This window comes from Callorhinus ursinus, unplaced genomic scaffold (genome assembly GCF_003265705.2).
Source record: "Callorhinus ursinus isolate GAN/ISIS: 27379988/994484 unplaced genomic scaffold, GSC_fseal_2.0 scaffold42, whole genome shotgun sequence".
Classification (NCBI taxonomy): domain Eukaryota; kingdom Metazoa; phylum Chordata; class Mammalia; order Carnivora; family Otariidae; genus Callorhinus; species Callorhinus ursinus.
This window is the reverse complement of record NW_027397104.1, coordinates 6,843,689-6,869,156: the sequence shown is the minus strand read 5'-3', so window position 1 is coordinate 6,869,156 and position 25,468 is coordinate 6,843,689. Positions and strand designations below refer to the sequence as shown.

At 35.7% G+C, this 25,468-nt stretch overlaps 2 protein-coding genes across 4 annotated transcripts in view; one reads left to right on the top strand and one right to left on the bottom strand.

Moving 5' to 3' along the window:
- LINGO2 (leucine rich repeat and Ig domain containing 2) overlaps positions 1-25,468 on the bottom strand; it is a 1,267,465-nt gene that overhangs the window by 1,065,534 nt on the left and 176,463 nt on the right. The window lies entirely within an intron of this gene.
- LOC112809643 (small ribosomal subunit protein eS4, X isoform-like) lies at positions 14,323-15,200 on the top strand. The gene has a single exon (XM_025853004.2). The coding sequence runs from the start codon at positions 14,385-14,387 to the stop codon at positions 15,120-15,122; it is 738 nt and encodes a 245-aa protein (XP_025708789.1). The 5' UTR covers positions 14,323-14,384; the 3' UTR covers positions 15,123-15,200.

The following is a 25,468-nucleotide window of genomic DNA, read 5'->3' as shown; positions in this document are numbered from 1 at the left end:
TGTAAGAATCACTACATTAACTTGCTCAAAAAGATTTTATAAACACACACACACACACACACACAGATATATATACAGATTCAAGGGTCCAAGAAGGAATGTGCATTTTAAATAAGAATCCTGAGAATTTTCATTTTACAAATGAGAAAAACAAAACAGAGTCTTCAAGGGATTAAGTTATACAAGTTCTCATAGCTACTAAGTGATAAAAATGGCATCTGATTGCAGCTAATAGAAGGAAAACACATAATTACACATTAATGAAACACATTATTCTTCTAGAAGAAATTAAGAATGGCATGATCTACATGATTAAATACAGTCAAATGAAAGTGCACAAGGAATAAATGGTGTAATGGAAAAGGAAGAAGGGTCTGTGATTTTGCACCCAACTCTACCACTTGGTGTTGCAATAAGCAAATTCCTTAATTTACCTAAACCTCAATCTCTTCATCTGGAAAATGGAAACAATATCAATACTAACAGTGCTCAAACTGGGTTTCAAAACTCAAATGAAACACTGGTTTCTTAATCTAGAATGTGTTGCAGTTTTGAAACACAAAGTCATAAAGTTTATCATACCTGCATTCTGTATACATATATAAAAATTAATCATTAGAAGCAAAATTAAATGTTTTCCAATAAATGGATGCAAACCAAATAGTATCTTATATTCAGGGGCAGCTAAATGTAAGCACCACTTGTAGGTGGGCAGATGTCTCCCTCAGCAGTCATGTGCTGTCTTCATACTTTGGTCTGGTACCTACAGAAACACATTTACCACTATATCCAGGTTCTGTGAATCAGCACCCTACTCTCTTCCTTTTAGTCACGAGAAGAGTCAAGCTTCACTTAATTTGACTCATTGAAAAGAACCTTATTTTCTGTAAGTCCATCCCAAGATATGTACAATTATAAAAGGTGAACAGAATAAAATCATTCAAGAGGTAATGACTACTTTCCATATTTTGTAGCAAATATGCCTCCAAAAACAGCAGAAAGATCACCAAGGCATTATCAATTTCATGAAACATGGAAGATAAAAGTGAATTTAATAATTGGCCATGATCCTCTGGCCACTGATCACTGACCAGCCTTTAAATTAGAATCCATCCTCTACACAAACATACTCTGTGTCCATGCTTTGTGAACAAATTAGGATGACTTCCTTTAGCACTTTACCATCCATTTGCCACCTTTTTTGAAAGTAAGAAATATTATACCTCATGAAGTAATTCTTCATGTAAAGGCATTAGCTAATATCTATTCATTAGCTAAAAAAGAGGAAATTATTTTTCAATGAATTCAATCAACATAAATGCCAATGGCGCAATTTGTAAAAACTGCTAAAAATCTATGGGGAAAAGGGACAAGAATAAATAATGGTAGTAATGATGATATTAGTTCACCTTTATGAGTGCTATGTGTAAGACTCTTATCTATAAGCACTTTGCATCACTCAATTTAATGGTCAAAACAACTTAAGATGTGTTAAGATGCGTTATAAATCAAGCATACTTAGAGGAAAAGAATTAAAGAACTCAACTGCCCAAGCTCCCCTAGATAGTAAACAGTGAAACCAGATTAGATGAACCAACTCCAGAATCTGCACTCTTACTCTCCTGCTTACTCTCTTTAGTTGAATTCTATCCTTTGTCATATGCTAATTTTCACCTTATCATGCTAACATTGGTAATCAATAGAATGGCAAATAATATTAAATATTTATTGTGTTATCATTACTATTCCCAGTAACAAGGATATAATTAGGACCTTTCCTAAATACAGAAAATACAAAAGTTCAGTATTAGCTTTAACAAAAACTTAATAGAATTTTTTAATGCAATTTTACACATATGTAGTAACTGGAAATTTTTATTTGAAGTAACTGTAACAAAAATATCCACCTTTATTTTTAGTCACCTGAAGTTATCTTTCATAGGTTTGGTTTGGAAGAGTAAATAAATCTATTTACATTACACCTTGACCCTCTGGAAACTATGTGTAATTTTGGTACATGAGGAAAGGTTCTTTTCTCTTAGTGAAAGATATTTATGTCCTGGGTAAAATCTCTACAATTCATCCAGGCAGTTCATCTTGCTTCCCAAAAGTTCTTAATTTCAGCCATCCAAAAATGATTACAGTTAACAGAGCTTTTGGCAAGGGAAGCCTGAGACACAAGTTTTAGATTACTTCTCCCCACCCTAGTTGGTAGAATGGGAAAATCTTGTATTGACTGCAATCGTTTTGTTAATACACAGCAAGGGAGAAGCCATTTATTCAGCCAGATTCTTCTAACTTCAATTGTTCCCCAGAGTAAAAAACAGGCACTTTGAGAAACTCATTCGCTTTTTCAGACCTCTGGGAACTTTGCAAGAACTGCTCCAACATGCTAAATGGCACCCCAGTGAGCTCTGAAAATGCATGTACCTAACAAAGTACCCAACTCACTTTTTAGATGTAGTTTATACTTTAGGGGGAGCATCTCATTTAATATTTTATTATGAGTTTCTCTTGGTGACTCACTTTATAGCTCTTTAGTTGCTATACCTATAAAATGATCTAGATTAGCATAGAGCATCCCAAGATAAAAATGTAAAGAACCCTAAAATTTTTTCAACAATAGTGCAATTCCTTAGACTATGAAACATTGGAAATATGTCCACTTGAGTGCTAGATGTCTCTGAAATATAATGCTATGAGAACTTTGCTTTTATTGTGGGGGAAAAAAGCAAAGAACTCATAATTAATTTGCATTCTAGTGGATGACAAAATGAAAAGTGCCTCAGCCCCAGATTCAAATAACATATTTACTATATCCTTATTGAAATGCAGAAATAACATCGGCTTGTGTTTATATAAAATCTCATCATATTTCCAGTGGGAGAAGAGAAATTTCAACATTTTATATGGATGTCCATGATCTATTTTTGTTAACAGGAAAATAGTATAACAGGCACATTTTATATGTTGTGCCCAAATTGTTCTCAACTATCGAGACAACTTAAAAGTAATATTCATTCTTTATCAGACACTTCATTCCCTTATTAATTCTCCTTTATATTCTTCTCAGTATCTTTATTGTTTACTTGACTTCCTGACATTTAACATTCTCCTACTGGTTCTTCATTTTCTCTCTCTGCCTCTCAACTTCCTTCTCTTTAACCACCATTCATTTTTTTCCTCAGTCACGCCCTCAGTAAAATGGGTTACCTACCATGAGCTATGCAGCATATATGTTATGGAGGTCTACTTAAAGAAGATCATAGGAAAATATAGTACAGTTAAATCCATATGAATGACTCTTTGCCCCCACCATGTAATTCTAATGTGATGTCTAAAGCCACACTCAAATAGACATAAATAATTGAAATTTCTTGTCTCACAAATACCCTGTATCAAACTCTCATTGGGTCCAGCTAAATCAGATGATATCACTGCATTGGGCTATTGTGGGTTAGCACTTCAGGACTATTCTAGTCCTGGGTATCATCACAGTAAAATAATAATAAAAATTGTAATAACTCATCTTTGAATAGTGTTTTGTTTTCTTCAAATCACTTTTACATATATCATTTCATTTCTTGTTAATAATACTGCAAAATAGAAGTAATTCAGAGAAAAAAAACCTAAATATTATAGCCATCTTTTATACAAGGAAACAAAGACCAAAAAAGAATAAGTGACTTGTTCACACGCAATTAATCAGTATTTTAGCCTAGACCCAAATTCTGGTCAAATGTTGCTAATAAAATGCTATATGTATCTCATCTACACAAGCACACTTAGATATATCAGGAATTATCAAAATTGTCAAGCTCTCACATCAGGGGAGCTGTTGGGGGGTGGAGTGGAGATTTGCATTGTGGTTGTATTTTTCAGGGGGCAGGGAGGCACAGGACCTGAACCATGGGCAAGAAGTATGTATGCATGTAAAGAAGTCATGACTGATTAACTTCTTGCTTCCACCTTGTTTCTCTAACATCTTTCACTAAGAGTTTTAACAACCATTCCAACCCACATTATCACAAAGAAACAAAAGGAAACCATTTTTAAGAGCATGACCCACCCTCATAGTCGTTGTAGCATTATTCACAGTGTCCAAGATATGGAAACAATCTAAATAACCATCCACAGATAAATGGATAAATAAAACGTGAAGCATTAAATTTTGCTCCTAATAATTAATATATACATAAATGCAAATTTAACACGCATATATGAAAACCATAATGACTTTGCACTTCAAAACTGCAGCACAAGAAAACCAATGTTTTTCATTGAGTTTTAAAACCAGTTTGAGTACTGTGAAGATAGATGTCGTTTCCTTTTACAGATGAGGAGACTGAGGCTTAGGTAGGTTAAGTAATTTGCTTACTGACACACGAAGTGGTAGAAATATATGATCTTCACTGGTGATCTTAATTCAAATAATCAACTGTATTTAGGACAAGTCAACCATAAAAGTGACCTGAGAGATGTTTTTTTAACATAAAATAATCCCATGGATTATTTGCTATTATATGGTTTTGCTCCATCTTGACAACTTTGCTATCTTTCCACCTATTTATCCAGACTGTTTTTCAAGCAAAAATAAAAAATAACCTGAAACTCTACTCCATTTAAGTAAAGCAAATAAAGCCTTAAGACTAAATAAGAAAAGAACATGACATACAACACAGGGCATATTTTTTATTACCATTGAAATGATATATAGTAATAACTTAAGGGTTGGACTCCAAACTATATTTTTTTCAGTGTTTGTGGTGAAAGAAGAAATACAGTTCTTCAGGGAATGTAGTCACACATGTGATATGTATTACATCTGCAAATACATGAGTTCTATATTTCTCAGAAGAGAGAAGGCATTCCAGTTTTGAGTTTATTGGTTAACCTTATGGCACACTTCTGTTATTTATGTCTCCTGTTAGTGCATGGTGCCATGATCAAAAGGTGACCGAGGGATGCTTTAGCCAAACCAATTACTTCTTCGGGGCTTCTCTCCTACTGATAATCTTACTCTGATACTGATCATATTTTATCTAGTGAAATTGGATAGTTGAGCACAAGTCTGCCACTTACTCTGCTTACTAAGGAGCAGACACTGCCATTCTCATCCTTATTATTCCATGGTGATTGGCACAGTACCTTGACCATAATAGGTGTTTGGGAAATGTTAGTAGCGCAGGACTTTTACATTTACAATTTTTCTAGAATGCAAGCAATGGTCAACACACACAAAACCTTTTGGAGATACAATAATGTTTCTAAGCATTGATTATCAGGTGTCTCCCTATTTCTTTCCTTAAGAATCAGAAGAGTTCAATTCCTAATGAATGGGTTGAGTCACATTTAATCAAAGAAGGTATAGAATTGAGCAACAATACTCAGTAGAAAGATTTTCAGTGGATTTGTTGGGATGATAAAAATCCTTGAGACAGAAGTTGCAAATTCAGCAACCTCTAAAAAGGGAAGAATGAACTTAAGGAAGAATAGCACAGGAGGGCTGAAGGCATATGTTTAACAACCATATGTTTTCCTGAGTGCTCCCATTCACAGTTTAATGGGATATCCAATATAAAATTCCACTGACACCTTAATGGTTAAGGTAAGACACTGAAATGGCTAACATATGCTCAAGGTGATTTAGACACTCATCTTTTTGTGCATATACATCTCTCTTGCAAAGAAACATAGTATGTAATGCAGGGCTCTGGAACTATTGAACCCAACTATGAAGGCAAAAGTCAGACACAAATACACTAGAAAGTACAGACACAGGTAAATGTATAAAAAAAAGTAGAGCTTCTTTTTTAACCAACACGGTACATGAAAACCTCAATCATTTTACTTCATCATCCATTCACATAAATAGTAATTATATTATCAGGTGTGTCTACTTCAGAAGAAAGGATTCTTGCTTTGTCAATTTACAGTAAATACAGGTTTGGCTAAAACAAAAACAAAAAAGGTCTAGACTGTGGTTTTATTAATAGGTGAGCCCTACTCAAGTTTCTAAGGAGCTGAGAGACGAGAAAACCAAGAACCCAAACTCCATGCAGAAACAATATTCATCATTAGAAGGCAGTGATTAGATCCATTACTTGGGGCAGGAAACCAGAAAAGAGGCTATCTATGGTCCTGGAAGCCTCTACGGAAAGGTAAGAATAGAGCTGGACCTTTAAGAAATGGTGTATCTTTCACTGAGAAAGGAAGAACAATAGAAGTAATGGCACATACATGAGCATTACAATGGGAATGAAGGAAGCCAGAGAGTAGTGAGGAGACTGAGCTAAATTTGAGCAGACTGTCGGGGGAAAATGGGAAATATGACCGCAACAGGCAATATATAAGCTTTAAGGTAAGGTATAGGAATTGAATTTAGTTTAAGAAAAGCCAAGGGGGAGATGAGGATTTTAGGAAGAGACATGAGAGCAAAGATGTAATTTTTTTAAAAGGAAGATTAGCTTAGGGACGCCTGGGTGGCTCAGTTGTTGAGCGTTGGCCTTTGGCTCAGGTCATGATCCTACGGTCCTGGGATCGAGCCCTGTGCCCAGCTCCCTGCTCAGTGGGGAGACTGCTTCTCCCTCTGCCCCTCCCCTGCTTGTGCTTGCTTTCTCTCTCTTAAATAAATAAATAAAACCTTTAAAAAAAGGAAGATTAGCCTAGTCATGTGAATTGAAAGAGAAGAAATGAGAGTCAGTAAAGTTATTTCAGAGACTCTTGTTGAAACACTGGCTTCCATGTAGTTACTTGCTGGGGCCTCCGCTAGACTGGATGCTTCACAAGAATAGAGACTATTTGGGACAATTCTCTAATCCAATAACAGCACAATGGTTTTCTTTATTCAAATCAAGCTCCAGATGGGTAATTATAGAAGGAAGGGAGGGAGAAAAGTGCAAAGGGATAGGAAAAGAAGGCCCATTGTTAAAATTTAAGAATGAGATGATAAACATGAAGCCTGATAAACATGCAGCAGTGGGAACAGAACTCTAAGGATCCAAGCCAAATGTGCCTTCTTCTCACATATTTCAAAAATCCACACTATTGGGGAGCCTGGGTGGCTCAGATGGTTAAGCATCTGCCTTCAGCTCAGGTCACGATCCTGGGGTCCTGGGATCGAGCCCCTCCCTGCTGAGCGGGAAGCCTGCTTCTCCCTCTCCCTCTGCCTGCCACTCCCCCTGCTTGTACTCTCTCTAATAAAAATAAAAAATATTTAAAAAATCCAACGTTAGAGCTGTATATGCAAGTGTAGTTTATGTGAATCCCAGTAAAACAAAACAAAAAACAAAACAAAATAAAACCCTAAGGGCCTAAGATACGATTTAATCCAATTCACTCACAATCCTGAAGATAAAACTGACACATAGAGATCCACAATTACAGAAATCCATAAGGAAATCCAGGAAACTAATAAAGCAATGAAACCATCACTGTAGCTATTTGAGTGTCACTGTGCCTCAGGTTCCTCATCTGTAAAATGAGAGGAACACATATAAGACTAACTACTGGAGAGATTAGTCTGATTGACTGTAAGCAGTAATGCTATGATTTTTACTTTAGATCAAGAAAATGAGTGTTCATATTTTGTTTGCTTTGTTTTATTTTTGTTTTTTGTTTTACAAAACACTTCCTGGTCTATGTCTTTGCTCTCAATATGGGGCACTTTTCAAAAAAACATTTTGAACAGATTAACATAATATATAACTTTGCTAGAAGAAAGTGTCTGTTTATCATGAAGTAGCACACATACTCGGGTTACATTAATGTTGCATATGGCACTGAAGATGGAAGAGTTAAGGAAAAAAATATAGGTTTATATATATTTTTTCAAATCTTGGGATATTGCGCTGCTTTCTTACGTTACTGGTGATCCTGCTATTAAAGATTTGATTTTCTTTCACAATTTTCTCACACTACAAAGTTTCTGAAAACTTACTAGTTTTCTCCTTTGTAGAATAACAAAAATGCAATTTTGCATATGGAAGCATCTTGAAAATATTTTCAGTTTATAAGGGAAGAAACCAAGGTACCAAGTGGTTATGGATCTTGCTCAATAATAATACTTACATGAGCTAGTCCCACATAAAGTGTTTCTTCTCTCTGCCTACCATAGGATTCTGGTTAGGCTTCCTTTCACACTCATACAGAACAGTGGCCTGCTCCCAAATGAATAGTGTTTACAATATGGTTTCTTAATTAATATCTCTTCTCTGGGTTATAACAACTCAGGGGTCTGAGTTTTGATTATATTCTTCCTGTCTGGCAATTTTCTTTCAAGGCCATGATTAAAATTCAATTAGTTTAATCAATACAGAACTCATTCTTTGTGAGTTTTTATAATTGGTCTCACAATTCAAAACCTGTAAAAAAACAAACAAAAAAAACACAAGTTTTTTTTTTTTTTAATGCTGACTTTGAGTTTTCAGATATAATTTCCTGAAACAATGCTCATAAACTAGACTTTGCCTTTTTACACACTGGCCTTTTATAACTATTGTAGTGGATTTTTTTACTACAGCAGAGTAATCAAACAATTACACATGTTTTTCTAAGCAAGCTTAATCACCCTCTTCTCTCTGGGTCAAACGGTAGGCACTCTTCATTGTGATATAATAGCACTTATCAAGGGACCTGGTTACTCTCTGGGTACATTCTTCCTTACTGAGTTCTGAAGACAATCTTATTTGTCTTTATATTCCCAATATCTAGCATGCTATCTGGTGCTTGGTCGGCATAGTATACATTTCTGAATAACTGAACCCAAACAATCAGTGAACCAAGTAAGGTCTCTTTGAGCCAAAAAAAAAAAAAAGACACATTATTACAAAATGCCTTGTCTTTTTTTGGTAACTAACACCATGCTGCCTACATTGCATTCAAATAAATACTTATGGGCTCACTAATCAAGTATCCAACACCTTGAGTGGGCTCTGACCAGGATAGACCTGGACACATCTACATGGCCAAGGTAGAAAAGAAGTTTCTGGTTAATCAATCTGGTTATCTAATCTTTGAAAATATAAAAATGGGTTAGATAATACACAAAAAAGCATCTCTCTTTCATTCTCCAAAATAATTTTTTAGAAATAAATACAGAATTTATTTTGGAAAATGGAGGAAAAGAAGACATTACAAAGTATAATACAAATGTCTAATAATCTGAGGACAGTAAGATTCTGTATATTTTTAAAATATTTTTAAAAATCTATTTTTCAGCAATTGCAATATGGTATCCACCTAAAAATTATCTTTCCATTTGAAAAATTACATAATAAATGTAAATGAATGTTATAGTTATTTGCTTTTGGTTACCATTCTTTTACTTAAAGAATCTTCTTGAAATTAATCTTTAATGTGCTTAAAATACAGATCTAACAGTTACAAAATAATGGTTAATATTATAAAATTATACTTAAAATACTTTTACTTTAACCTCAATGTTAAAAGTCCTCCTCTAGAAATTCAAATTAATACCTAAATTCATTTTATCCAATAAAAAATTTAAAAAATATATATTTATATAGTTTTTAGTCTAAACTCCACTAGCACATATAAGAATAAAAATCTAGGGGGCCCCTGGGTGGCTCAGATGGTTAAGCGTCTGCCTTCGGCTCAGGTCATGATCCCAGGGTCCTGGGATCGAGTCCCGCATCGGGCTCCCTGCTCCTTGGGAGCCTGCTTCTCCCTCTGCTTCTCTCTCTCTCTCTCTCCCCCTCTCTCTCTCTCCTCCTCTGTCTCTCATGAATAAATAAATAAAATCTTTTTAAAAAAAAAAGAATAAAAATCTGACAATCAAATACTTAATCTGAAAGCAAGTAATTTTAGAGTACCTGAAATCTTTGTGATCTAAGATCACAGATTAAAAAAATTGTGATGTCAGACTTTTAGGTATGAAGCTGTTAAAAGAGTTGCCTACATCCTTGGTATAACAATATGTATATAACAAAGTTCAACATTCTCCTAGGAAGCATTAATTTTTATTTTGCCAAAAGTTAATATCCATGTGTCCTCAGAAATACAAATATCCCCTTCTTTTCCCTTCATTTGCATACTTAGGCCCTCCTTCTACCCAGTAACAATGCAACCCTCACCGGCCCATTGCAACTGGAATAAAAGTCTCTGAATGCCAGCATCAATAAACCCCTTTAAACTGCTCTCCAGACTCTGTTAGAATTTTCTGGCTAATGGATGGATCTGATCAGTTTTCAGGGTTATATTAATATCTACGGAAAGCCAAACACTTAACATCATTGAGTGACATATGTAACTTCTTAGAGTTTTATCATACATCTATTGAAGGTTCTTAACATAGTACAAGAGTTACCTATAATCACAGTATCTTGGGTGGAAAAAAGTCTGAGGAAAGGGACTTCATCTTATTCATCATTTAATTTCTAGAATTAAACACATAGTAAGTACTGAATAAATGTCAAAATAAATGCTGAATGTATTCATGTTAATCATGGCTAAATGCAGATTGAATGACATTATTTCCCATTCAAGTTCCTGCTAACTTGACTATGGCTGGGCTAACAGGCTTCTCTATATACTTTTAAATACACTCATTAATAGATATTAACAATTTTAATAAACAGATTACCCACAGATACAAGCTTAATTTTATAAAATGATCTACTCTAATAGTCTGATGCTTGATGAGAATGGGAAAGAAAGAGGCAAAGAAAGTAAAAGGAGAGTGTTATTGAAATGTGTGTCCTTCATACTGCCACAATACCTAAACCCCGTGACATATGCATTATGATCATCTTCCTACTACAATTGTGTGACTTTGCTGAGATGTATGCTTAACAGTAAATACACTGTGATGAAATGTGTGTTTCAGTCTGGAAGGCTTCAGTTCAACTTTACTATAAATCTCATTTCTACCACTTTGTTGTTGCCTTTAGTTGTATTAAACCTGTCTGTTGGCAAAATGGACAACCTCTTCCCTTACTGAAACCATAAATGACTCATTGTTCCCCAAGAAAGAGAGTCTTTTTATTAAAAAAACACCAACTATAGTTCCCTGATGAGGCATCCATAGTATCTCCAGTAACAGATGAGAAAATGTTCCTTTTACAGATTGCATCTATTTTTCAAACATTTGCAGGGTCTCAGCTTAATAAAAAGGAGAGAAAAAAGAAAGAAAAAAAAACAAGGAATAAACTGAAAACCCCTGATTACTGAGAATAGAAGCAAAATAAAGAATGCTGTGAATCTCATAAACACTGCGAGGAATCACTTCCAGGTCAGTGCATGTTAAAAGCTCTCTTTGCAAATACTAAAACATTAAAATCTTTGTGTCTTTAATGAAACACTATTTTTTATGTGTTATAGTAGAACTCGTGTTTAGAATATGTGTATGTTTAAATGTCAAACAAAAAAATACACACATAAAATCACAAGAAATTCTAAGTCTCATCAATTGTATAATAAGTGACTCCCTAGGCAACATTCTCTTCTCTATATCACCCATACAAAACTATAGATATATTATTGCCCTTCTACCATGACATTGTAATTTTACCAGCCTGAGTTTCTCAAGGATTGGGATTACATTTCCGTGTTTGTACTAATGTCCAAAAATTAGGCTTTCTATAAATGATCCTTTGGAAACTGATTAAATGAAATTTAGAAAATGTTCATTCTAGTAATGATATTAATATAATGACTTATCTTCTTTCATTCCCTGGTTTTTTAATTTATTTAAATTTTTTAGAGAGAGGAGGGGGATAGAGGGAGAGGGAAAGAGAAAATCTTTTTTTTTTTTTAAAGATTCATTTATTTATTTTAGAAAGAGAGTACATTGGGGAGGGTTAGAGGGAGAGCAAGAGAGAGACTCAAGCACACTTCACGCCTAGCTTGGAGCCCAATGCCAGGCTTGATCCTACAACCCCAAGATCATGACCTGAGCCAAAACCAAAAGTCAGACACTTAACCCACTCCACCACCCAGATGCCTTCCGGAGAGAGATAAATCTAAGCAAGCTCCATGCTCAGCACGGAGCCTCACGTCAGGCTGTCTCACAACCCTGAGATCAAGACCTCAGCTGAAATCAAGAGTTGGATGCTTAACAAACTGAGCCACCCAACTGCCTCTCATTCCTGATTTTTAGGTCTTATTTCTACTTATGTTAAAAACACTGATGCTATATTATATGTAGAAAGAACAGTATATACATTTATATGATGTATGTCAACTATGCAGCTTAAAAAAAATGATGCATAAATACTGGAAGGAAATGCCCCAAAATATTAAGAGTTACTTCTGACTATTGGCTTTATTTTCATTCTCTCTACTTTTTTGTTAATATTCAAATTTTTGTAATTAATATGTAATACTTTTGAAATCAGAGAAAAACTGTTAAAACAACGCATTCTATTTCTCATTGATCTGATCAATCTAAGTTGTGATGGGCACCTACTGTTACATGAACCACCTCTATGGATAAGACTTGAATCTTAGTTTCCTATAAAATCACACATCCCTCATTCAAAATATTTATTTATTTTTAATTTATTTGACACACAGAGAGAGAGAGAGAGAGCACAAGCAGGGGGAGAAGCAGACGGAGAGGAGGAAGCAGACTCCCTGCTGAGCAGGAAGCCTGATGTGGGGCTTGATCCCAGGACCCTGGGATCATGACCTGAGCCGAAGGCAGACACGTAACTGAGTCACCCAGGTGCCCCTCCTCAATGGAAATAAATGAAGTTATTACTAATCCATGTATCTGGACAATATAGATAGAAAATATTCTACCCCTTAGCAGCAACATATTTAAACTGAACAAAAAAATACAAAACAACAAAATGAGAATAGTATGTTTTAAGAATATTAATATCCAAAAAATATTAATATCCAAACTGAGATTTTTTTTAATAAGGTGAAAATATTATGTCATATTCCAACCAGTGTTATAAACCAGTGGTTTATAAGAAGAAAGTATATAATCTAGAAAGAGGATTTTAAAAAAGTTATGACAAGGGCACCTGGGTGGCTCAGTTGGTTAAGCGACTTCGGCTCAGGTCATGATCCTGGAGTCCTGGGATCGAGTCCCGCATCGGGCTCCCTGCTCCTTGGGAGCCTGCTTCTCCCTCTGCCTCTCTCTCTGTCTCTCATGAATAAATAAAATCTTAAAAAAAAAAGTCTTTTACAGTCATGAAAAAAAAAAGTTACAACTGCAGATTGAATCCTTTCATCTGTGTCAAGAAGGCAGACCAGTATTAGTGGATTCTCAGAAGTAAGAGACATCTAGGCTACGTGTGGACTGATGAATGTGGGATAGAAATGTGGGCAGTTGAGGAAGTGTTTCAGGTAATGAAGTCAAAGAATTCTCTCTGTAGAAGAGAGATAACATCATGCAAGTGTGTGTGTGTGTGTAACTGATTGCAAATATATCTCCAATTCTTCATATCACCTTTGACATATGACTTCATCCCTTCTCCCATCAACAGATGGAATATATTTACTCTTCTTTTGAATCTGTCTAGGATAGCCTTGTGACTTGCTATGTCCAATACAATGTGATAGAAATGATGCTGTGAACACTCATCTCTGAACCTAGATCTCAACACTTTGCACTCTTTTTTAGAGTCCCATTCCCCACGTGAGCAAGGCCAGGATAGCCTGCTAGATGATCAGAGACATGAGGCCCAGTCTCTCCTTTTGTGCCAACTATCAGCTACTCAATAGCCAGACACATGAGTGAAGTCACCCAGAAGGGCTGTCAGCGGAAATTAGAAAGATGGGTGAGCCAGCCAAAATTAGCCAAGCCTGGTTCATAATACAAGAGTGACATAGGAAATCCAGAGATTCTTGGGCAATAATAAATGTCTATTATTGAGGATGAATTTTGGGTAGTTTGGTATGCAGCAGTAGCTAGACACATGGTGTGAGGTTTATAGCATGACCTGAGAAAAAATGAAGGATCTAGCTAATTTCATGGTTAACTGAAAATACTCAGCCCTCTTTACTTCCTTGATACTTGTCCTGTGGAAACAAGAGGATTAAATCGTTCATTCTTAGAACTCTTCAAAAGCTAGATAACTGTTTTCTCCATCTTTGAATGCTCAACTCCTGCCTATGGTATGATCCAGGGGTTAAGAACATGGACTTGGAGGTTAGATTTCACAGGTTTGAAATCTGCTGAGTGATGTTAGGTAAACTGCTTGATATTTATAAGCCCAAATTACATAATCTTAAATATTATGTATATATGACTGATGTTGATGCACAGTAAGCAAAATTATGTTAATTATTATTAGATGCTCAAAAAAGACTGCTAAAATCAACCTTTAAAATGTACAGGCAGAGGCAGCCATGGTAAGGAGGCTCGTGGTCCCAAGAAGCATCTGAAGCGTGTAGCAGCTCCAAAGCATTGGATGCTGGATAAACTGACTGGTGTGTTTGCTCCTCGCCCATCTACTGGTCCCCACAAGTTGAGAGAATGTCTCCCTCTCATCATTTTCCTAAGGAACAGACTTAAGTATGCCCTAACAGGAGATGAAGTAAAGAAGATCTGTATGCAGCGTTTTATTAAGATTGATGGCAAGGTCCGAACTGATATAACCTACCCTGCTGGTTTTATGGATGTCATCAGCATTGACAAGACTGGGGAGAATTTCCGTCTGATCTATGACACCAAGGGTCACTTTGCTGTTCATCGGATAACACCTGAGGAGGCCAAGTATAAGTTGTGCAACGTGCGAAAGATCTTTGTGGGGACAAAAGGAATCCCTCATCTGGTGACTCATGATGCACGCACCATCCGCTACCCTGATCCCCTCATCAAGGTGAATGATACCATTCAGATTGATTTGGAGACTGGAAAGATTACTGATTTCATCAAGTTTGATACTGGTAATCTGTGTATGGTGACTGGGGGTGCCAACCTGGGAAGAATTGGTGTGATCACCAACAGAGAGAGACATCCTGGTTCGTTTGATGTGGTTCACGTGAAAGATGCCAATGGCAACAGCTTTGCCACCCGACTCTCCAACATTTTTGTTATTGGCAAAGGCAACAAACCGTGGATTTCTCTTCCCCGTGGAAAGGGTATCCGCCTCACCATCGCTGAAGAGAGAGACAAGAGACTGGCTGCCAAACAGAGCAGTGGGTAAAATGGTCGCTAGGTGACGTGATTGGAAGACATTATATATACTTAATTAAAGGTCATACAGCACGATAAAAAAAAAAAATGTACAGGCAGAGAAATCTGTGGCCTATATCATCTCTGGCCCTACAATCATAGAGTTCAGTATATACCCCTCAGGAAATGCACTACTATGTGATTGGTCATGCTTAGAATGACTATTTGTTGGATTGAGGATGATGAAAATAGTGACAGATTTTATATGAAGACTGTCAGCTTCACGTCTCCAAACCCATTTACTTCAGTACATTAAACACCAGGAAAATACAGCACTTTAAAGGACAAATGTAAAAAGTTACTGGGTGCTGCAAGCCACCTAATGTATTTGTACACACACCAGCAGGTGGACAGGGGGAGGGGCAAGATCCTCCCTCTCCTCAAGCAGGTTTCTGCCTCAGTTATTCTCCAAGACAATGCCATTTTGAATACATAAAACAGTGTTGGATTATGCAGCATGTGAAAAGATGCTGAAGTCCTACTGAAAACAAGCTCTGATTTTTTTTATTTTCATGAAAGGTAATGTGTATATTTTCCATGTACACTTCCCAGAACTTCTGGACTGTATTTACAATCACTAGACTGGTTTAGGAATGCTTTTGTACCAATCGATATGATAATGTATAGCCAGACACTTACAAGATAAAACTTTGTACTGACTGGTATTAGTAGCATATGCTTTAAATTATCAACAACAGCCAAACTATGGAAAGAGCCCAAATGTTCATCAGCAGGTAAAGAAGATGTGGTATACATATACAATGAAATATTACTCAGCCATCAAAAAGAATGAAATCTTGCCATTTGCAACAATGTGGATAGAGCTAGAATGTGTTATGCTAAGCGAAATAAGTCAGTCAGATAAAGACAAATACCATATAATCTCACACATATGTGGAATCTAAGAAACAAAACAGATGAACATAGGAGAAGAGGAAAAATAGAGAGAGGAAAGCAAACCATAAGAGACTCTTAACAAGAGAGAACAAACTAAGGGTTGATGAAGGGAGGTGGGCAGGGGATGGGCTGAATGGGAGATAGGTATTAAGGAGGACACTCGTGATAAGCACTGGGTGTTATATGTAAGTGGTGAATCACTAAAGTCTACATCTAAAACCAATTTTACTGTATGTGTTAACTAAAATTTAAGTAAAAACTTGAAATTAAAAAAAAGGGGGGGCATATGCTTTAAATATGTTATCTGTAAAAAAAAGTGAGATTGCTGGGTGTTCTATGGAATGCCGGTATAAATTAATATGTATTAAATTGAGCCCTATTTGAACTCCCAAGTATAGTCACATATACTTTAAGTTGTGACATATTTGTAAAGACGTTTGACATTCTCTAAGGAAAATATGATGATGATGATGATGCCAGGAAAAAATATGAATGATCTCAAATGCCTCTGCACTGAACTACTGTGCAAAAATGATATGGCATCAATTCCATAATGCGTATTTTGATTATTTTTCATTTTAAAATAATGTTAGACTTACTAAAATGTTGCAAAATAATAGCTTCATATACCCTTCATGCAGCTTCCCCTAAAGAAATTCAAATCTTACCCGTTTTTCTATTAATATCTTATTTTGGTCCCATGATCCTATCCAGGATGCAATATTACATTTAACTGTTTTTTTTTTCCCTCAGTTTCCTTCAACATACGATAATCTTAGTCTTTCATGATTTTGACACTTTCCAAGAGTATCAAAACAGTTATTTTGTAGAATACCCCTCAAATTGTATTTGTCTAATGTTTTCCCATGATTAAATCCTCTCAGTCCATCATACCAAGGGCTTCGAGATGTTGCTATGTCTTACAAATGGTGATGTCAATACCATTCATTTGGTTAAGATGGTATCTGTGGGGTTTCCACACTGTGAAGTCTTTTCCATCCGTAATTAATATCTTTTAGAGAGATACTTTGAGACAAGATGCATTTCCTGTTTCTCCTTAAACTTTTGCCCCCTAGATTTATCAATCATAGTGTACCTGATATGCAACAATTATTACTGATGTGTGCATTTGTAAAAACATTTTAACATAACTATAATCAGGATCCATCTTAAAACTTATGATCCCTCACTTTTGCTATCAGCCATTTAGCAATCAGACAGGTGACACTGTGTGTGATCAAACTTGCTTCTTATTTCTGATGTCATGACAGGATAATGGCTACTGTTGTACATTTTAAATAACAAACCATGTATAGATTAATAGAGGCAGGGATATGAATGCCAGTTGTCATATGAACGCCTTCCACTGACACTGCCTGATAACATCAAGAGAGCTCCAGTAACAAAAACCACAGAAGGCATGTCGGTAGCTGAAGAAAATCCAGAAGATAAGATACAGGGATGTTGTCATGATATGCTGCACCCAGTGACTGTGAGCACATAGAGAATGATGGAGTGTTGTTTTATTTTTTTTAAATTTGTATCTATAAAAAGGACAAAGTATGGTTTAAAAAAATGTCAGACCCAAACATTCTGGAAGAAAATTTAGGAAGGACAACTACTTTATTTCCTTTATATTTTTTATATTGACACAAAAATGAGATAGATTTTTAAAAATTACACAAATCAGCTGCCTGTGTGGCTCAGTCGGTTAAGCGTCTGCCTTTGGCGCAGGTCAAGATCTCAGGGTCCTGGAATGGAGTCCCATATCGGGCTCCCTGATCAGCACGGAGTCTGCTTCTCCCTCTCCCTCTGCCCCTGCCCCAACTCTCGCTCTCCCTCTCTTTTTCTGTCTCAAATAAATGAATAAGTAAAATCTAAAAAAAATTACAAAATCAGTCTAAAATATCTCTTCCAGTAAGTATAAAACTCTAAGTGATAAACCACTGCACCACTGATTTTGATCAATAGTGTTTATTCTTTCTTCAGCATCTTTAAGATAAATAAAATGATGGGATATCTTTTAATCACTGGCTTTGTTTCAATCATGTGGCAAAATACTGAACTGAAGGTGACCCAAATTTTAGGTGGAGATCAGGATCTCATTTGGCAAAGAGTGCAGCTGTGCTGTGAGTTTTGGGTCCTGCAAGTTTCCAGTATGACGGGTTCTTACACTGATTAGCCATGAAGTTATATTTCCATGATTAGTCTTCTACTGAGCAAGCAGCAAAGGAGGCACTTGGGCACGAACCATCATACTTTTAAATATTTCTAAAGAAAAAATATATTTGATTGATAAATATGCTGCCCACAGGAAGAAGCTTAATACAGTAGGCATCCCATGACCCTGAGATTATGACCTCAACTGAAATCAAGAGTCAGATGCTCAACTGACTAAGCCACGCACAGGCCCCAAACCAATGTCTATTTTTAAGGTAATGTGCCAAATGCAGAGCAATGGTTTTCAGCCTGACCTTCCTGGTATAATTGGAGGTTCATCCAATGTTTCCAGGACACACTTCCCTCATCTATAAAATAAAGTAACGGGAAACAGCAAAGTTTTTTGAGATGTTGATAATGACTTTTAAAAATGGAATAAATCAAAATAAAAATATTATGGCGCAACCTACATACTAAAGATTTTTTTTTCTTTAAGAGTTTTTTTCTTTTTTAGAGTTAACATATTTATTTTAAGTGTCATTCATGCCTATCAGTTCTGGCAACAACAATCCTAATGACACTTGGGATATTTCTTTACAGCACTGAACAGTTACAAAGAATAAGTGCCATTCATCAGAGAGGCAAAATATGAAATCCTGCATTAGCAAAACTGTAGAAACATTAAAACACTGACAGCAGGGTAGAGAGCAGATTGTGTTTGTACAAAAAGCCAATGCATTTTCATCATATATATACAATATAGACATACTGTAGACACATCACCCTCTGAAAGAACAATATCAAAATACTCTATTCCACTTGAAATAATCCCTGGATTGATTCCCTCCCACTTCAAAGGACATCTGAGCCACATCTATATGTATGATGTATCAATTTAATTTAATCTCTTATTAGGACTTATTGGTTAATGAAGTCTGAAAGCCACTGGCTTAGATAATCTCTAAGAATGGTTCTAGCCTTAAATTCTGTGGTATAAGCCAAATTTTGTCAAATGAACATTTGAACCACATAGTTTAGAAATAGATGCCAAAGAGTTTGGAACTACACTTAATAGGAGCCACTAGACACATGTGATTATTTAAATATAAGTCAATTATAATTAAGTGAGATTAAATATTCAGTTCTTTAGTACAACAGCCACTTTTTAAGTACTTTATAACCACATGTGGATAGTGGCTACTATATTGGAGAAAGCACACGTAGAACATTTCCATCATTTCAGAAAATTATGTTAGGGAACCCTGCTCTAGAACCATCCATGCATTTACCAGTGCGTTAAACATATCCTAATTAACCCAATATTGGGACAAGGAGAATTAATTTGATTAAAAATATGTCTTAATTAAAAATATGTTTTATGGAAAAACTCTAATATTATTTCATAATTCATACTTTAATGCTTTAGTCACATTTCATCCATCTCACCATTTCAGGATTTTTCCTTGCCTTGCCATTAAATTGGCATAGCTTTCTATCCTTCCATTGCATTCTTTTTGGGCTTTTATTTAAAATTACAATCTCTTTTGGGTGGACAACTTATTCCAATGCTTTATTATGCTTTCATGCATTTCCAAAGTTCGTGTGAGGCCATGGTAAGAACTCCTTTGCCTCTCTGGAGCTCTGAACGTTTCATTCATTGTTATTCCTACCAGGTGCATGTGAAACAGAAAGACATGGGGAAAAGTTTCTGGCTTTAGTTGCTTTTCAGATGCGTGATTTCTCCTTCTACATAAACCTGCTTTACTACAAGACCATTATTTTTGATGACTCTCATTTGACAAATGGATGGGGTTGAAATATTTTTTTAATGGTTGTGAGCATCATTCTCACTATATTGCTGTTCAGAAGAATTACTGAAATGTCAGTCAAAAGATACGGGTTTAATTGGTGCTAACTTGCACTTAGACTAAGTCTCCAAATTCATTCCATGATTTCTATTTCATTCGTAAAATAAAAATAATTCTACTTGTACTACTTCCCTTAGTGGAGTGATTGGGAGAGTAAAATGCTAGTATAAGTAAATACTTGCTCATTGAGAACTGTTAGAAAACAGAAATGTTATTGCTTTAATACACTGGTTTCCTCAGTTCATTATATATGCCAGATATTCACCACTTGGCACAGTATTAGAGACATACTATCGTTTCATATTTGTTAAATAAATAGAAAGGATGGATGGAAGGTGAATGCATGTATCAACTCTAAATTGTTAAAGACTTTAAAAATATTCTATTACTACACACAAACATATTATAAAAACATATATAAAACATATATTGCATTGATTTAATTAAGTTCTCCCTTATTTCACAAGTGTTTAATATAGCATGATATTTATTATATTATGTGGCATCAAGATGTATTTAACTTTAGAAATACCTTATTTGAATACTTGAGGCTAGATCAGGCTTTGTCACTAACTTATTATGTGACCTTGAACAAGTAATCTAGCCCACTGAAAGAATCTGAGTTTGCAAACCACAGCTTAAACACACCAACCATAAATTGATCTCTGCCCTGATTTTGTTAGTTTGTTCCTTTTCTGGAAAGAGGAACTTTCCTTATTCCATTAAAAAAAATAAAAAGACCATGACTATGACTTTCACCACTTTTCTTTTTTTTTTAAGATTTTATTTATTTATTTGACAGATAGAGACACAGTGAGAGAGGGAACACAAGCAGGGGGAGTGGGAGAGGGAGAAGCAGGCTTCCCACTGAGCGGGGAGCCCGATGTGGGACTGGATCCCAGGACCCTGGGATCATGACCTGAGCTGAAGGCAGACGCATAACGACTGAGCCACCCAGGCACCCTCACCACTTTTCTGATCAATATTTGCTCTAAATACAAGTGCATGTATCAGTAGTTATTTTAAGATACCCATTTGATCATTAATCATTAAAATAGAACATTATCAAACATTACTGAGGTGAAGAAATTCAGAAGGACTACAATACCATCCTCCTACCAATACCCAGTCTCTGTTTATAGTGACCCTGTGGTAAGTCCTTCACCCTTCACGTCTGCTGCCTTTAGTAACACAGATTTATTGACAGTGACATAATGAACTTGCCTCTGATCTTGTTCTAAAATATCAAAAAAAGTTAACGTGAACTTTATTTTATTGTCCCTCGTTTAGAAAAGGTGAACAAAAGTCAATTTGAAATAATACATATAAAGTGTTCAGAATCACAGGCTCAATAAATGATTAACTCTTATCATTACTATTTTCAAGTGGAGAATAGGTCAGTTCACTGCATCATTAAAGCCCCTTGAGATTATTCAATAATAAAACCTCGAAAGCTATACAGAATACACATCAAAGATGAAGTACAGAAAAGGTATAGTTTGATATAATTCTTTAAATATTACTAAATCATCACATGTTAGAACTAGAAAGAACCTTAGAGGCCCCATAATCAAAACCCCTGATTTTATGATGAAGAAATAGTGGTTCAGGAGAGGAAGTTCACACAGACTGGTAATTTATCTTATTTAAAGATGGGAGTGGTGGTACAGGTGACTCGGCTCTTGACATACCAGTATCTTTTTATTTAGTTTAACAATATTCCTCCTGGCTTGAAAATTCTAGAGGGCACATTATCCTATTAAGAAAAATTAGTTTCCTTAACCCAGATTTGGTTGAATATGCTTTATTGGCTACATCAGCATCTGAGATGATACCTTGGCAGGCAGAGATGTCAAAACAGAAAGGAAGGGAAATGTGTGCAAGGTAAAGGGGTCTGCATTCACAAAAGCCTGGAGTCAAAACCAGGCAAGGTACATTGGGAGAAGAGAACAAAATGCAGCATGGCAGGTGCATTGATGGGAAAAAGGGAAACAAGGGAGGGGTAACAAGGCCAGATAACAAGAAGACAAAAACATACAAGGTTTTGTAAGCTGTGCTCAGCCAGTATCAAATAATCATCAGCATTTTAGTTCTGATTTGTTCTCTGAGAAAATGAAAACAGAGGCACGTAAGTTGTCATGGGAGTGGCAATGGATAAAAAGAGGAAAAAATCTGAAATGACTAAGAAGCCTACATAGAGGTGAAGCAATAAAAGCATGGAAGCTTTTGGTGAGAGTTTGGAAAGCCACATTAGAAAGTGATGTGGGAGTCCCAGCATCAACAGAATGGTGGGGAATATTTTTACTTCTTTTTTTTAAAAGATTTTTATTTATTTATTTGACAGAGAGAGAAAGAGCACAAGCAGGGGGAGCAGCAGAAAGAGAAGGAGAAACAGGCTCCCCACTGAGTAGGGAACCTGATGTGGGGCTCAATCCCAGGACCCTGAGATCATGACCTGAGCTGAAGGCAAACGTTTAACCAACTGAGTCACCCAGGTGTCCCTAGAATATTTTACCTCTTTTTGAAGGCTAAGAAATATTTATTATATATTCTCCACATAATTACTCCAGATTGTAAAACTGGAAAGATTCAGTGACCACATGAAAACCACAATGTTAATTTAGAAATACTGGTACAGGTGAAAAGCAGATATTACTAGTTCAAGGTATTCACACATTCAGCATTTTATATTTAAGCTCAGAGTTAAGTGTATAATCTGAAAAAGTGGTGCATAAAGTTACTTTAAGAATTGAATGAGTTGGGGCACCTGGGTGGCTCAGTCAGTTAAGCATCTGCCCCATGTGGGGCTTCAAACTGGGCATAGAGTCTGTTTAAGATTCTCTCTCTCCTCTCCCTCTGCCCATCCCCCTGCTTGGGCATGCTCTCTCTCTCTTAAAAAAAAAAAAAAGAGTTGAATGAGTTTTGGAAGGGGGCTTGTTGGTTTTTATTTGTTTGCTTTTTGTTTTTATTTTGTCAAAGGCTCCTGTGATATTTGGAACATACTTATTTCATGGAAGGTTTAAAATATTTTAGAAGCATAAAACTAGCTGAGAGTTGTAAGACTCTGAGAAACTCTGAGAAACTGAGAGGAGATACTAATGAACTATTAGATCAACATAGATCTGGACTACCAGAGAGGCGTTCAATTCTAAAATGAAGACTTCTGGATGACATTTAAAAAAAAAAAAAAAGTCTGGAAATTAGTCAAGTGAAATGCTGTAATACTAGCCAGAAGGACACAGTGCATGTAAGAATGCAGTATGTAATCAACAATGAAGAAGAGCACAACAAGGGAAATAACACCAGAGTAGGCAGCAAGATAATGAACTTTGTCATAATTCCACTTCTAAGCATTATCATTTGCTGCATCTGACCAAAAGCTTTTGGTTCTTTTTTGTTTGTTTGTTTAAAAGAAAAACAATTTATCTTGTTCCCTGCTACTGCTGAAAGTTTGAGAGAGACTTCTGACAGAATGTTACCTTCCACTCTATCATTTACTTATGAAAAAAATCTTACTGCTTTTTCCACATTCAAACTTAAAATTCAATAAAGGGTTATTTGAGAAGGATAAAACTGCCAATTCTATCATAATAAAATATATAAATTCATAAATCAATTATGAAGGTTTTTATTAATAACAAAAAAGATCTGCTATACAATACATGTTAGGCTTGAAATGAGTGTTTTTTTATTAAAACAAATTTTCCCTTATTAATACATTCTAATGATCTTCCTTCTAAACCTTCTCTCTGCTTCCTCTCTTGCTTTCTCTATCCCTGTGTAAGTAATTGTCCTATGCTCACTAGTTTTAAAGTTGCTGTCCTTAAATGTGTGGATCATGATCTACTCATAACAGTTTTTTTCTGTTTTTGTTTTTATTATTTTCCTAACACACTAAGCACAGGTGTTAATGCCTAGGCATTTTATCCATTTAGCATTATATCAATAGTTTTTTTCAAGTTTTTATTTAAATTCCAGTTAGGTAATACACAGTGTAGTATTAGTTTTAGGAGTAGAATTTAGTGATTCATCACTTACATATAACACCCAGTGCTCATCTCAACATGTGACCTCCTTAATGCCCATCACCCATTTAACCCATCTGCCCACCCACCTCCTTCCATCAATCCTCAGTTTCTCTATAATTAAGAATCTGTTTTATAGTTTGCCTCTTTTTTCCCCATGTTCATTTGTTTTGTTTCTAAAAGTCCACACATGAGCGAAATCATATGGTATTTGTCTTTCTCTGACTGATTTATTTCACTTAACATAATACACTCTAGCTCCATCCATGTCATTGCAAATGGCAAGATTTCATTTTTTGATGGCTGAGTAATATTCCATTGTATATATAATGGAACATCTTCTTTATCCATTCATCAGTTGATGGACATTTGGACTCTGCATGGTTTAACTTGTTGATAATGCTACTATAAACATCAGGGTGCGTGTACCCCTTCAAATCTGTATTTTTGTGTCCTCTGGGTAAATATCTAGTAGTGCAATTGCTGGGTGGTAGGGTAATTCTATTTTTAACTTTCTGAGGCACCTCGATACTGTTTTTCAGAGTGGCTGCACCAGTTTACATTCCCACCAACAGTGCAAGAAGGTTCCCCTTTTTCTGCATCCTCACTAACACCTGTTGTTTCTTGTGTTGTTAATTTTAGCCATTCTGACAGGTGTGAGTGGTATCTCATTGTAGTTTTGATTTGTATTTCCCTTATGATGAGTGATTTTGAGCATTTTTTCATGTGTCTGTTGGCCATGTGGATGTCTTCTTTGAAAAAGTGTCTATTCATGTCTTCTGTCCATTTTTAAACTGGATTATTTGCTTTTTGGGTGTTGAGTTCTGTAAGTTCTTCATGCATATTTTGGATGCTAACCCTTTATCAGATATATCATTTGCAAATATCTTCTCCCATTCTGAAAGTTTCCTATTACTTTTGTCGATTGTTTCCTTTGCTGCAGAAGCTTTTTATCTTGAAGTCCCAATAGATCATTTTTGCTTTTGTTTCTCTTGCTTCAGGAGACGTATCTAATAAGAAGTTGCTTTGACATCGGCTGATGTCAAAGAGGTTAGAGGTTACTGCCTGTGTTCTTCTCTAGGATTTTGATGGCTTCCTATATCACATTTAAGTCCCTCATCCATTTTGCATTTATTTTTGTATGGTGTGAGAAAGTGGTCCAGTTTCATTCTTTTGCATGTTGCCATACAGTTTTTCCAACACCGTTTGTTGAAGAGACTGTATCAGTAGTTTTATATCAAAAAGCTTTAGTTCTAAGAGTCAACTGAATTTTTCACTGCCAAATGTTTAGCAGTTTTGTTAATTTTTACATATGCTTCTGGGCTATATGGAAGTTGAAACATTACCTAATTGTACCACAAAATGTA